Source organism: Triticum dicoccoides, chromosome 7A, assembly GCF_002162155.2.
Source record: "Triticum dicoccoides isolate Atlit2015 ecotype Zavitan chromosome 7A, WEW_v2.0, whole genome shotgun sequence".
Lineage (NCBI taxonomy): Eukaryota > Viridiplantae > Streptophyta > Magnoliopsida > Poales > Poaceae > Triticum > Triticum dicoccoides.
The window spans coordinates 270,508,041-270,522,547 of NC_041392.1; the positions used below are offsets into that span (position 1 = coordinate 270,508,041).

General features: G+C 46.8%; 2 protein-coding genes across 3 annotated transcripts in view; both read left to right on the forward strand.

Annotated features, from left to right (window-relative positions):
* LOC119327841 (pyruvate dehydrogenase E1 component subunit beta-1, mitochondrial-like) overlaps positions 1 to 1,013 on the forward strand; it is an 8,769-nt gene extending 7,756 nt beyond the window's left edge. Inside the window, exon 14 of the mRNA XM_037600920.1 lies at positions 651 to 1,013. Within this exon, the coding sequence (XP_037456817.1) occupies positions 651 to 719 (69 nt within the window). The 3' untranslated portion in view covers positions 720 to 1,013. The remainder of the gene's footprint in view (positions 1 to 650) is intronic.
* A 1,401-nt stretch (positions 1,014 to 2,414) lies between these two features.
* LOC119333144 lies at positions 2,415 to 7,587 on the forward strand. 2 transcript variants are annotated; one of them, XM_037606146.1, is made up of 7 exons: positions 2,415 to 2,886; positions 3,436 to 4,925; positions 5,019 to 5,276; positions 5,635 to 5,715; positions 6,353 to 6,509; positions 6,593 to 7,026; positions 7,218 to 7,587. In XM_037606146.1, exons 2-7 carry the CDS (start codon positions 3,771 to 3,773, stop codon positions 7,272 to 7,274), a joined length of 2,142 nt encoding a protein of 713 aa, XP_037462043.1. In that variant the 5' UTR covers positions 2,415 to 2,886; positions 3,436 to 3,770; the 3' UTR covers positions 7,275 to 7,587. The 2 variants fall into 2 exon arrangements, with proteins under 2 accessions (XP_037462043.1, XP_037462044.1); XM_037606147.1 differs by lacking the exon at positions 2,415 to 2,886 and having other exon boundaries at positions 4,176 to 4,332.
* Positions 7,588 to 14,507: the final 6,920 nt, after the last annotated feature.

Below are 14,507 nucleotides of genomic sequence, written 5' to 3' on the forward strand. Positions count from 1 at the left end.
ACAGGAACCTATAGTTTGCTAATAGCTCGTAGATATGAAGGCTTGCGCCTTGTTAAACTGGGAATTTTCCTAGTGGGTAATGAATGAGACTGCAGTGTAATGAAACACAACAATTTCTTTTGATCTGTCACCAGCGTAGTTACTGATAGCTTGGAATATTTGAAGGTTGGGCATTAGACAGTTAATATGTTTCAGAGATAGGATCCTCCACCCATATTTTTAATCTCTGTAGGCATACATCATCAACTGCTAGGATTTAGCTTACCAGATTATGTTGGACATGGGAGACGATTCTTCAAATGTTTCTAGGGAGACGAGTAGGCAGAGCCGCATAGGAAAGGTGGCTATATAGTATGTTGAATTATCTGAGAACATAAGACCTACATATTCAGGCCTCCGTTGGTTCATGGGATAGGAATATCACAGGAATAGGGAAGTCATAGGAAAAGTCAGTGTTGCCACACATATGCATGATTTTGAATTGTTCAGGGAAAATTAACTCCACAGGTTCAGCCAATCATCTTGGAAGTAGATGGCGATATTAGACGTAGGTTGAAGTATTCACCTAGTCATATTAGGAGAAAGCAGGATCATGCATGGATAATTTATTTCTTATCCTCGCCTCACTAACGTTTTGGGCATGCTTGCAGGTTGAGGACATCGTCCGTGCAGCAAAGCGAGCTTGCTACAGATCATCATCCATGGCGGCAAACGCCTAAGCACAAATGCAAGTTTTGTTTCTTGGCCTTCTTCTTTGTTCCTTGTCCAGAAAAAATGTACCGAATCGCATAATTGTATCCCCCAACTCGTGTGAGCTAATTTTGTAGATCTGCATGCATTGTTGATTCCGATCTGTCCGCGGCAGTTGGATGACTGCATTGAGTTCATGGTTCATCCCGAGACATTTGAATCATGCAACTTCTGGAGGTTTACATCACTGAGGGATGTATAAATAACATGTATGTAACTGAATTAAACACGGTCAGGTACCAGTACACGATTTTGCTCTGACTTGGGCTGATCTGTTCGTGTGATCAATATCGCGGAGAGAACTGAAACATTGAAATGTTTCCCGGAGTGGGTAATGGTGAACTCACACCGTCACATGCGTACAGTACTTGTGCCTGAGAGTGTTACGTGTGGCAGACGCCTAGAAAGTCTAGAAAGGGCTGAGAAGCTGATTCTACAGGGCGAGGCAGTCTCCAAGGTTCTGCCAGCTATAGTATACAAAAGCTCTATAGTATATACGCGGAAAGCAACAGGTGGAAGTGGAACGGGACCCGTGAAGGAGAGCTCGACCACATGTGGAGCAACTTGCCTCATCATGGACAATGATTCTTCTGCTGGAAACTAGCGAATTGTGGCACACGTATGAGATAGCGATCGACCGTTGCTTTGTCTAATCTGTAGATAATATCATTCCCGCTAGCCCATCATTGGTGTGTGGTGCTGTGGATCAGGCACCGCGCGCGCTCTCTCGTCCCTAATCCACATCGCCTTTTGGCCGCTGTTTCCGCTAGTGGACAGTCCTGTGCCACGATTCAAATCTCAAATGACATCTTCTGTCGTGGTCAACATTACTTTGGTCCATTGAGCCTTCTATTGTACAGTGCTGTAAAAGATTCTTACATCATCCAATGAACAGTCCATCGCTCAGGTATCACAAAGTTGCTGCGAGGGAAGGAAAAAAGATGGAAGCGAGAGAAAGATGATGCATAATGGGCAGGGGAGTGTCATTGGGAAGAAATGGACCAGGTTCTCAGTCTGACCGGTCTTAGATTTGATACCAAAGTTGAGCGTACGGATCTTAGCCGCCCAAGGAGTAGGTCCAATCCACTGTTTTGAATCTAGTCTCCTTTTTCTTCTGTGAAATTACAAATAGGCCCCTGAAAAGATGTGTTTCCGTGTATACGGGTCTTCAGTCGTCCGCCTTAAGACGGAGCTTCGATACAGGCTCCTACCATGTGCATGCGTCCATGACAATAAGATCTGATGTCAGGTGTTTTAGGTGGATTCAGGGGTTTAACAACGGGCGACTGACTTCATGGTGCTGGTCTTTAGGGGTACCTTCATGAAAACTTTTTAACTCTGTCATCGATAAGGCTAGTCTAGGACCGATATGGGAGCTGCGACAATGGCACGTCGGTGGCTCGTTCTGATTGCAGTAGTGGTCGGATGTAATCTTTATTATGTTTGATTGATGTGCTTTGTATTTTCATTAACTTTTATAATAGATATAAGTATTTTGCAAAAGAAATAAATGTCCTATGGACAGCAACAGAATTTGTTGCACAAGCCGGTACATTAACCACCGCCGCTCAACCGCCCCACAGTCTCAGAAACCGAATCTGTGAGACGTGAGGGGCCTGAATGTTAGAAACAGAAGCCACAAAACAGACGCGAGAACATTTTCTCTATCCACTCCGGAGAAAAAAAAGAGAAGCAACCGAACGAGAACAAAAGCGAAACCAAAACAGCCGAGCTGATTGGAAACATCCAGATGCCGCTGCTGCTAACCCAACCCAAACCCAGCGTTTCCCCTCATCATTTCTAGCGCCTAATCAAGGACCCTTGGTTAGTTGCTCGCGGAATCATATTCATACCCACCATTGGAGCAGCAAGCGAGAGAGGGGAGCGAAGAAGAAGAGCAGCCAGAAGAGAACGCAAGCGAGGAAGGGAGAGAGAGGCGAAGGTTCGCCGGAGGTGGACGTTGGGAGCCCGGCGGAAATCGCCCGGAGCGATTGAGGCGCGGATTCTCCCCGGGCGGCCTGGTTCCCGGCGGTCGGATCGAAGCGGCCCTCAATCTCGGAGGACCTCGATTCGATTCGGCGGCGCGGGCCGTGCAGCTGTTGATTAATCCATTTGGCTCCATGGATGGACAGGCAGGTACCCCTTTATCGCCGGCTTGTATTTCTGCGATTCCCGTTGCTCTGGTGGGCTCTGCCCGTTTAGCGGTGGGGAATTTGGTTCTTCGTTTCGATCGGTGACGGTTCCGCAGTCCGTCCTCTTATTTGGGTCTCTCATTTCCTCGAATTTGGCTGCTGCCATGCTCCTGATTTCGGTAGTTTTGAGGTTTATCCCATGCATGTCTGTTTGTTCGGGGATTAACTGACTATGTCTTCATTTGTGCCTTGTTTGGGCAGTATGGAGTGGAGTAGATAGCATTGTGATGGATGCGCAATCATTGGTTGGGAACTTGCTATTTCTATGCATCAGGCGGAAGATATAGAAGCTGACAAGCTTGCTTCTCCTGAGCTAAATATAGTAACCGTAGCACGTAGTATTGATTCGGCTTCTCTTCATCATGTAGTGGGATTAATTCAACTCCTTCTATTCATGGGTTTAGTCATGTGATTGGTGTAAGAATAGTTAGCGATTGAGCCTGTGCCTGCTCATCAGTTTGCTGAATCAATGTTCTTCGATTCGTTTCTGCAGGGCTGTGACGTGATCTCCTCGCATGGTTCATCCTAGGTCCCTGGTTGCTTGCTCAGGCTCCAAGTTCTGTGTCATCTCCAGTTGCGGTAGCCAGGAGAGCACGATTAGTAGTGGCAAGATGGTAACCTTGCTTCCAATGGATCTGAATCGGAAATGCCGGTGTGGTTCTGCCCTTCCGGTGGTGATAGGTTTCAATTGGTGATTTGTCTAGGCATTGATTTGGACACTGAAATGGCAAGATACGAGGGCCGTTGAAAGGAACTGGATAGGTGTACTGCAGGATCAATTACAAATTGGGGGTCTTCCTTTTCGCTGAGTATCAGAGATTAGTTGCGATGGGTTTACCCCAAGTTTCTTCAGTCAGGGAGGATGTCTCTACAGGATCGAGGACACCTGTGTCAAGCCCCTCGCGTACCAATGGTGTTGGTGCCTGCGATTTGGATGGGCTTCCTCGAGAAAGCTCAAATGGCAAGGCTTCATATCGATCGATTGGCAATTTCAGTAGACAGACTGCATCAGATTCCCCGGATGAATCAAACGGGTATTTTAGAGACAGCCATGCGTTTGATGGACTCACAGACTTCCAAGGATTAAGAATTGATGATTTTAGAGATGCAAATTCTAGATCTTCTCATAAATTGCAGCCCGCTGTCCATATGCCCACAACCCTTGTTGTGGGCTTTGAATCAAACTGTGTTGGAGGTCCTGATACAGCAGAACTGGATACAATCTGTCCATCTGTGGCCAGTCATAATTTTGGTTCACCATGTGATCAGCATGAACTTCAGGCAAGGAAAAGACTGCTGTCTCCGTTGAAAAATGTGCTCTCTAGAAAGTTTCATGGTGATTCACTGAATATTGCTTCTGGTGATGCTAGATTTCAGCATTCTGAGCCAGGTAAGAAACTCTACAGTTCTGGCTTCCAAGATAATAAAATGGTAAACACCGGAAGCCTCAGTTCTTTTGAGTCACAGGCATGTCCGACCCCTAGATGGTCCAGTCGGACTTCAGAATTTGATGTCAATAGGATTAATTCTAATCATTTCACTGATGTCCCTTTACTTGGGAACAAGGACTCGTTATCCTATTATGATCATCTAGCTGCCAGTGCAAAATTAGCACACTCTCCGCTCTCACTGTCTCCTCTCAGCCCTAGACGTATTCATAAAGTCAAAACTACAGGATCTCCAAGGCATGTAATGAAAGATATTGAAAATGATTTCCTAGATTTGAAGGAACAGGGAGGATTTGATGGAATTAGGATGCTAGATGTGGTAGAGGAAACTAACAGATTACATGATGAATATGATATTATGACCCCTAAAAGAAGTTCATGTAGAAGATATCAAAACTGGGGTTCTGAATCTTCACCCACGTCTCCGCGAGTTGGTTATGGACGGAGTTTGAGTCTCCCTGCAAGGAGGTCACTAGTTGTCTCCTTTGAGGAATCCCTTTTGTCTGGCCGACTTTCTTATGGAAAAGATAATCAGGTCTAATATTTCTTTCTGTTCACCATCTAGTATATACTACAGTTCCAGGGTATTGACTGTTGAATTTGATTCCTTAATTCTCTGTGGATGCAGACAATTGATGGTTTCTTAGCTGTCCTGAATATTGTTGGCGGTAGCTTCTCTCCCCCAACTCAGAAACTTCCATTTGCAGTAGCAAGCATCGGCGAGGATAGCTCCTTATTGTACTATTCTTCTATTGATCTTGCTGGTAGATTGTCCACAAGTGCAACCAACAGCAATAGCCCAAAACTCCAAAGAAGCCTTAGTAACAATGATTCAAGATCAGCAAAGAGTCGCTTACGCATCCCTGCTAAGGGGCGCATACAACTGGTACTAAATTGCTTGACCCTTAGCTCATGATCATATTTGTTCTTGTGCATTTTGTTTTGCAAATACTTTGTCTATATTAACCACTCCATCTTTTCTCTATCTAGTTATGCTTTATAGTAATGAAGATATCTCATTTGACAAGCCATTTTGGATTGTCTGCCTTTGCTTCAACAGAGAACACAACTCTGTATACTTTCTAGACCTGTTTCAATGTGCCAAACCAAATATCACTTGTGATGGCTAGGTTTCCTTTTCTCACAGCACCTGGTGTATTTCTATGCATATTTAAGCTACTATTTAAAATTCTATTGAGTTGTTATACGCGTTCCCATCTTGAGTTAAACAATTGCCTCGTCAGGTTGTGAGCAACCCTGAGAAGACCCCACTCCACACATTCTTCTGCAACTACGACTTGACTGACATGCCATCTGGAACCAAGGTACAAAATATTATGACTAGTTGACTACTTATCCTTTATATATTGAAGAAAACCAAAGGTTATTCTGATATTAGCACCAAAACACAAATGTGCTTTATATCTAGTCCTTCCTTGCTTGCAAGTTGCAACTTCCATGCTATAACATTTTCCCTTAGCTTTAGCCTGACACCTAAGGAATCATGCACATAGTGTGTCCTCATGTTTTATATTATCCCTTAATCACTATATCTATACTAAGCGGGTTGCCTAAGGAAGTGAGGAAGATTGAAAGAGGGAGAAATATGGCAGCCCACGAGCTGGCATGCCATGCTAGATTACATGGAGACTTTTTCTGTTTAGCAAGTGTTCCACCTAGTTTTGACCATATAATCTGTATGGACAACTTACGTCCTGAGTAATATCTCTCTCTTCCTTTTCCCCTAAAAAAATAACTAAGCGGGTTGCCTAAGTTTGAGATCAGGACAAGAACAGGTAATTCACCATTTAGTGCGTACCTTAACTTTAGAAGTATCATGGCATGCACAGAGAAAATATTTCCTTTTTTTCAAAGGATTTAGTGTCTATATAATCACATTAACCACCTTTTGTTTTCTCTATCCCTTATCTCATCTTATTTCCCTTGTGTATAATGAGACAGACGTTCATGCGGCAAAAGGTCACTCTGTCTCCCACTGTTTCTCCCTCTAATACAGTGAAAGAAGAAAGCAAGACCAGTGACACAAATGTTGGCCCGAAGGCTCAGTGTGTCTCATGTGGGAGTGAACTTGCACAACGAGGAACTCTATGCTTGGAATGTAATGGAGCTGATAGCCTGATAACAAGAGTTGAATCCAAATTATATATGTTTGAGTCTCTGATTATTTCTTTGTCTTTGCAGACTGCGGGCAGGGACGGACGTGCAACTCAGCTGAGGAATCAGAAAAGAGACGCACAAACACAAAATGTTACTCATCGGGCACTGACATGAAGGAATCAGATAAACCCAATTCTCTTGGGAATAAGCAAAACAATACTGATTCTGATGATTGTTGCTGTCAGATGGACAACGTGCACTCAGGTGCGAAGAAATCATGTTGTGCGTCTTCCAGGATCAATGACAGTTCAGGTGGAGGCGTGCTCCGCTATGCTTTGCACCTGCGGTTTCTCTGCCCCGCCTCGAAAAAATCCTCAAAATCTATGCTACGTTGCAAATCCGATCCATCATCTGTACCACAGAGCGGCAATATGGTGACTGAGGATAGGAGATTCTATCTCTACAACGATCTTAGAGTTGTATTTCCTCAGAGGCACTCAGATGCGGATGAAGGCGAGGTAACCATCCTAATATCTTGAAAGTTCTCTAGTGACAGCTTTCTTCCAGGTTTTCTTTTTTCGAGCATCAGCTTGCAATTTAGAAGACCTATGCTAAAGTTTGTTGTTCAGCTTACGCATAAATAGTTGCTCTTTTGTTGGTTGATTGGCTAAATTCGAGGATTTAATCGCTGATTCCATTTCTGTTGCAGCTGAAGGTGGAACATGACTTCCCTGCTGATCCCAAGTACTTCGACATAAGCAACTGAAAAATTGCTTTTGCTGTCATGTATAGCCTGTGCTGCGGCGCACCGATAAGCGAAAACTCTGTACATATTTATTCCACTAATTTGCCACCAGTCCCCAAAATGTACAGGTTTTATCTTCCAATAAAATGCCTCATTTTAGTTGTTACTTTCTGTATTTCTGCTTCTGCCTTTTGAAACTTTTTAGGGTCATCGTCCATATGTCTGTAGTACTCCCTCCGTCCCGAATTACTTGTCTTATATACGAATATCCATATCTAGACAATCTAAGACAGGTAATTTGGGACAGAGGAAATACAATATTCCAGATCATGAAGTATTGTGTATCGTGTTCCCCATGCTTGGAGTACTCTTGGTAAGTGTACGTACTCAGTCGTGAAAAATTTCAAAATAATTATGGGATAGGAACTACATAGAACAATCATCTATAAACAAGTTGCGAATCCAAGACTAAAACACATACTAGAAACAAAGACAAATCTGGAGATGAATGGTAGCTAATTCAAAGTGGGCTGGGAATTCAGCCCATTTACGATATCAGCTTGAATTCATCCTTTTGTTTCTCAAGCTACAAAGCTACAAGCTGCGTATGAATTTGGATGTTTTCTTCTACTATCAACTAAAGATACACAAGTTCTCACGTATTAATGAAAACAAAAGCAGTCACACAATGTGTTTATTTAAGGCACACAAGGTTTATTAATGTACTCCTACTTCTCTTTTTGAGAAAAAATGTACTCCTACTTGGCATCATTTGGTGATCTCCGAAATGATCTCAAACTTATATGCGTTGTTTTGAAAACACGACGTGCCTGAGTTCAGGGAGCCGTAAAACAGAACAATTGGTTCGACCCAAAATTGCAGCGTTTGAGTAGTTTAGTTTAGTTTCCAGCACGCTCAATTGTTTTGACTCGGAAACTTTTTAAGAAAAGGAGATGTTTGGGTCGGTGTCCGGTGTCGCTGGTAATACGACTTTGTAGACAATGGATGCTTTGCCGGTATAAATAAATAAATTTATTATAGGGGGAGATCATGAAGATAGCTTCTTAATTTGTGACTTGTGAGACCAATCCAGGGGCACATGGTATAATCTTCATCTCGTCGACTAGTCCCAATCGAGAAGAAAGTTGATGGATAATCAGGCTCTAGCAGCAACGGCAATTGAGAATAATCTAGATACGGAAGTGCCATCTCTTTCTCTCACAACCCTTTAAAATTCTTTCATATTCTTATTCGTATATATTAGATGCGCGGCCCGTGCTGCGGCGGATCGCTCAGTCGCGTTGGCGGCGGCGGCGCGACACCACCTCCGCCCACCTCCTGCGGCATCGCCGTTCCCGCCCAACTGTCTGTCCCGTCCCGCGCCTCCAAACCTCTTGCCATCTTTCGTTTAGAGCAATTTTAATGAAGCGACCCATTTTGTCTGTTTGGATCATCCGGACACACAAGTTGGTTCAGCGGGACGACTCAGACGGACACAGCGTCCGCCCGCTGATCGTTTCGTGTCCGCTCAAACTCATTTTTATCTCAAATTTGAGACACATTTGGGTCCGCGACGGACACAAAGCAAACGTTTTCTGTGGCCTCCTCGTCCGCCTCCGTCCGCTGCATGCGAGCACTGGCCCATCTGTCAGCCACCCACCCATCCCACCCCCGTCTCTCTTCTCCTTTTCTCTTTCTCCCATCCACCCCACAGTGCCCCGCCACCGGCCGCTTCGGCCTCCGTCGCGAGCTAGCAGGGAGCAAGGGGGCAGCGCCGGAGAAGCACCGGAGCGGGGCAACGCCGGGCCAAGTGGATGCTCTCAACGACCTCGCCGCGCAGGCGGCGCACCTCCACAGCGAGAACACGCGCGACCCCATGCTCTCGACGACCTCGCCGGGCGTGGGCGAGGCGCGAGCTGCTGCTGGCGTACATCGCGGGTGGCGTGCGGTGCGCTGCCGGGGCGAGAGCTACTGCAGCCCCGGCGAGCTGCTGCGGGCGGAGCTCGGGCACGAGTGGCACGGGGCCGGAGCAGCGGGGAGGGGCACGCAGCGTGGGTGGCGTGCGGTGCGCGGCCGGTCGAGAGCTGCTGCAGCCCCGGCGAGGCGCATGCGACGGGGCGCGAGCGTGGCGTGCGGGAGCTGCGGGGCGGGGCGCGGGGCGAGGCTGCACGGCTGTTGGTTGGAAGCTCGTCGGATGCAGGTCAGATACTCGTCGGATGCTAGTCAGACAATCATTGGATGCTGGCATCAAGCTGTGCACGGAGCCTCTTGACATGAAGCTGCTCGTGCTCTGCATGTGATGTCTACGTAGGGGGCGGCTGCTTGCATGCATGTGCTGGTGCGAGCGCGCGACCTGAGCACGGGCGTCGGCGGAGGCGACCTCGCGGGGGCGTGACCGAGTTGCAGGGCGGGCGCGGCGAGCTGCGGGGCGGGGTGGGGCGCGCGCGACGGGCCCGGCGAGCTGCGGACGGGAGCTCGCGGGCGAGGCGGTGGAGGTGAGCTCGCGTGCGCAGGGTGAGGTCGCGCGGGAGCTCGCCCACCAGATGTTTGACTAAATGCCGACGCGAATATGCACAAAATGAGTCTGGCTTCCGTTAGGCGCACCGGCCGACCCAAACGAAAAAGCGGATAGGGACAGGCGGACGGGCGACCCAAACGAAAAAAACGGACAAAATCAGCGTCCGTTTGGGTCACCCCATTGAAGTTGCTCTTGGGTTCATCATCAGCTAGACTAATCAGCAGAAAGGGCGTGGATAGAAATCTAGTTTATCGTTTGCCTAGCTAGGGAGGTGGATCTAATCTACTTTGTCTGATGGTTGCAACAACAATTTATCAACTTTTACACGAATCAGCAAAAAAATAAATAAATCATCATTCCTTCAGTTAAGCTTTGTCCATAGAATGCTGCTACGAATTGTTCACTCAGCTCCTATGCCAATCTGAATCGCCATTTTACTTCTACTCACAGTAAGAATGCTGCTGCTCTTGCCTCCGGGGGTTCTTTATAGTAGAACAGAAGAAGAAACTTCTACTCATCGATTTACTTAATTCAGGTGCCAGGATCATGTGGCTGAGCCTCCATCCGCACGGTCGGTCTCGTACTTGAGCATCTTGCTCGGCACTACAACACTCAAGGACACTGCCACTTCCTCATCCTCCCCACAGGCTGTAGCTGAGACGCCGCCACCGAAGCCAACCATTTATGTCAACGACCCTCCTGATTGGTACTTCAGTATTTACATCAGGATCGATCGTTCAGGATTTTTCCATACATATCCTCATCTCGGTGGACCATTCAAGAGCTTAAAGGAAGTTGAAAAGGCTATTGAGAGCTATCTTCATGACAAGCGGCATAAAACGCTGTATGGTTTCTCAATTTCTTCCATGTCTTTTTCTTCCTGTTTGCACACTTGCATCTGCACTTGATTATTTTCCCTGAGATAATACCATATAAGAGCTGTCAAGTTGATCACAGAAATGCTACCTTATATTTGGTCCTCTCTTCAAGTTCCTGTCGTGGAATACCTTAAATTACCTCAACAGTTTGAACTAAGAACATAATTCGCAAGTACAACTCAAAATTAACGAAGTTCATATTTGAGCTGCCGCTTTTTTATTGTAGGTATACTATCATCTGGATTGTATCTTGTACAATTAGTTGGCTTTTAGCTTGGGACACCCATCTACCGGTGCTTCCTTTGTTACAAAACATGGTGATTAGGATCTGAAAATGAAGATGCGTATCTTTTATAATATAACAAGTAAATACTTCTTCCAGAACCTAATGATACACTTGTAGGTGGAACGAGCAAGCTGGGGATGAAATCATTATAAGAAAGGCTCTTTACTGGCCTGATGGCAGAACAAGGAAATGTTCAGACGAGCACGTAGTGGAGTTTACCCGTGAGCAAATGAGTTTAGTGCTTCAAGCTTTACTGGACAAGTATAATGAGGATCGCAATCTTGTTGGGGTATCTCTCGCTCTCTCTCATCATTATGTCCTGTTTCCTTAAATGTAATGATTGCTGATCCACCCCATTCTTTTAGGATCTTGCGTATGAATTCAAGGATTTTTTGCACTATCAAACAATTTGTGAAGACTATAAGTGGTACAAGCATTTCAATTTCACGACAAAGACTAAAGATTGAATTGAGGATCTTTTCTTTGCTGAAGTGACAAAGGGAGCAGATGATGCATTAGTGGCCAACTGTTTCTTCAAGATTGAATCCAATGAAAATGGTAAGTATTGACAGAGGCCAGAAAGACTGGGCTATTCACTAGAAGGTTGCATATGGATCTTGTCTTTCTGTCTGTTCAACAACAGGCAAAATTGTGCATCCTGTCCTTTTCCACTCTTGTTTGAATTCAGAAGGCAAATTCATTGTTGTCTTAACTTGCATCTTGAGAAGTTTTACCCTCACTCACTGACATGACGGAGGTATAACAGTTGTCTGTTTTAATATTTTTTATTAATGAAGGCCACTGCTATGGTTGCATAAATCATGGAATTACTGATATGAAGCACCCCAACAAGGCTGATGCATACTCCGGTGGTCACTTGAACGTATATTTGCCATTTGGTGGGTGTAGAAGACGTCCTAACACGTGGACAGGCTTAAGGAAGATGTACAAACTAAAATTTTGATCATATTAAAACTGGTTGTCACTTGGATGTCAGTCTTATTATCTTTCTATTTATTACAGGTGGCAGCTGAGGAAGCTAGGCTGAGATACATCTACGGTATACGATGATTAGAAGTTATTTATCATATATTTATGGTGCTAGTTGTTGGAGTTGTGGTGGAAATAAGCAACCATTTTTATTGTTTGTGGTGTGTATTAGAGTGCTAGTTGTTGGAATTGTGTTATGTTTACTTGCACAGCCCAGTGCTCCTTGTTGCTACCCTCACTCTTGTAGAAGTTATTTATCAAGTACTGTATGAATTATGGCATCTGGTTATTATCCTTTTGTTGTTCCTTGCTGCAGTTGTTACCTCGCTCTATGAGACATACTAGAGTGACCATCGTCAAGATAATATTTTGCTTTCTGTTCCTTGTATGAAATCTCCATTGTTTGCTATCCTTTCTAACAAGTGTCACCACGAGTTTCACGGCAAAGAACGAGTAGCGAGCCGCGCTAAAACTGCGGGGATCATAACTTTTTTTTTGAAAAGGAGGAAAACCCCCGGCCTCTGCATCAACGGGGATCATAACTTGATAGATGACAACCATCAAACAGGCAAGATTGGATCACTGGCAGTATATTAATTTCCCATCGCTCCAAAATCCTCTTGGTGGATTCTGATAGGCGACACATTGTTGTTGTTGGATCAAAGATGGCTAAGCTTCTTCTATGATCAATAAAAGTAGCCTTGTCTGCCTTTCGTCAAGAACTGTATGGTTAATGTATCTGTTGCTAAGTGTATGAGATTATGATTGCACGATGTATTGCTCTCGTGCATAGGCACGTACATATGATGTACAAGGTGGGGCCTCTACCTCAATCTATACAAGAAACTAGAGAGGTGGGCCTAGTCAATATACATGCACAAATAACATACTCAACACCCCTCTGCAGTCGAAGTGGCACCGCGGCTGACGCAAAGACTGGACCAGAACTCCTCAGATGACGCCGTAGGCAAGCCCTTGGTCATGATATCGGCAAATTGTTGGGAAGTAGGGACGTGTAAAACACGAATATGACCAAGGGCCACCTGTTCCCGAACAAAATGAATATCCAACTCAATATGCTTGGTCCGTCGATGATGCACCGGGTTAGCGGAGAGGTAGACCGCCGAGACGTTGTCGCAGTAGACCACCGTGGCACGGTCAACAGGATAAGAGAGCTCGTGAAGCAGCTGGCGAAGCCATGAACACTCGGCGATGGCGTTGGCCACCGCATGATACTCAGCCTCAGCACTGGAACGAGAGACTGTAGGCTGCCGCTTGGACGACCAGGAGATAAGTGAGGGTCCAAGGTAGACACAATAGCCCGAAGTGGAGCGACGAGTGTCAGGGCAGCCCGCCCAGTCTGCATCGGAGTAGGCGGTGAGGGCGGTGTCGGCGGAGGCGTGAAGCGTGACGGCAAGATCCATAGTGCCACAGATATAGCAGAGAATCCGCTTGACGGCAGCCCAGTGAACGTCTCGAGGAGCATGCATATGAAGACACACCTGCTGCACGACATACTGGATCTCCGGTCGAGTCAGAGTGAGGTACTGGACCGATAGAAAGCAGCATCCGAAGCAGGAGAACCATCTGTGGCAGAAAGCTTGGCCTTCGTATCAACAGGCGTAGCGGCGGGCTTGCAGTTAAGCATGCCGGCGCGCTCCAGGAGCTTGTGAGCGTACTTCCGCTGATGAAGGAAGAAGCCATACGGACGGCGCACCACCTCAACACCGAGGAAGTAGTGCAAAGGACCCAAGTCCTTGATGGTGAAATCAGCGCGAAGACGAGCCGTGAGCTGACTGAGGAGACTAGCCGTACATGCCATCAGGATGATGTCTTCGACATAGAGCAGCAAGTAGGCCATGTTAGAGCCCTGATGATAGACGAAGAGCAAGGCGTCTAAGCGGGTAGAGCGAAACCCAAGCTGGTGGAGAAACGCTGCGATGCGCTGGTACCAAGCACGCATAGCCTTCTTGAGTCCATACAAGGACCGCGAAAGTAGGCACACGTGGTCGGGAAGCGCCGGGTCCACGAACTCGGTGGGCTGCTGGCAGAAGACCTGCTCCTCGAGGTGACCATGGAGGAAGGCGTTGGAGACGTCCATCTGGTGCACCGGCCAAGCACGGGAGACCGCAAGGTGGAGAACCGTGCGTATCGTGCCGGGCTTGACGACCGGAGCAAAGGTGTCAGTGAAGTCGATGCCAGCACGCTTTCGGAAACCACGAACAACCCAGCACGCTTTGAAGCGATCAAGGGTACCATTAGGATGGAGCTTGTGTTTAAAGACCCACTTCCCGGTAATCACGTTGGCGTGCCGGTGATGGGGAACAAGCTGCCACGTCCGGTTGCGCAACAGGGTGTCAAACTCCTCTTGCATCGCAGCCATCCAGAACGGGTCACGAAGAGCGGTTCGAACGGAGGACGGCAACGACGATGGCTCAGAGGTGGACACTGCATGGACGTAGTCATCCGAGGCGTAGCGCGAGCTCGGGCGAAAAACACCCGTACGGGCGCGGGTGACCGGACCGGCCACAGGCGCCGGGGAGACCGCGTGCGTCGGGGGCGCCGAGGGGGCCGCAGGCGCC

Excerpts from the sequence above, each read along its gene's own strand:
- LOC119333144 (XM_037606146.1), top strand. The coding sequence starts at position 3,771 with ATGGGTTTACCCCAAGTTTCTTCAGTCAGGGAGGATGTCTCTACAGGA. Across the intron at positions 4,926-5,018 it reads CTTATGGAAAAGATAATCAG|ACAATTGATGGTTTCTTAGC; the intron begins GTCTAATATTTC and ends CTGTGGATGCAG. Across the intron at positions 7,027-7,217 it reads CAGATGCGGATGAAGGCGAG|CTGAAGGTGGAACATGACTT; the intron begins GTAACCATCCTA and ends TTTCTGTTGCAG.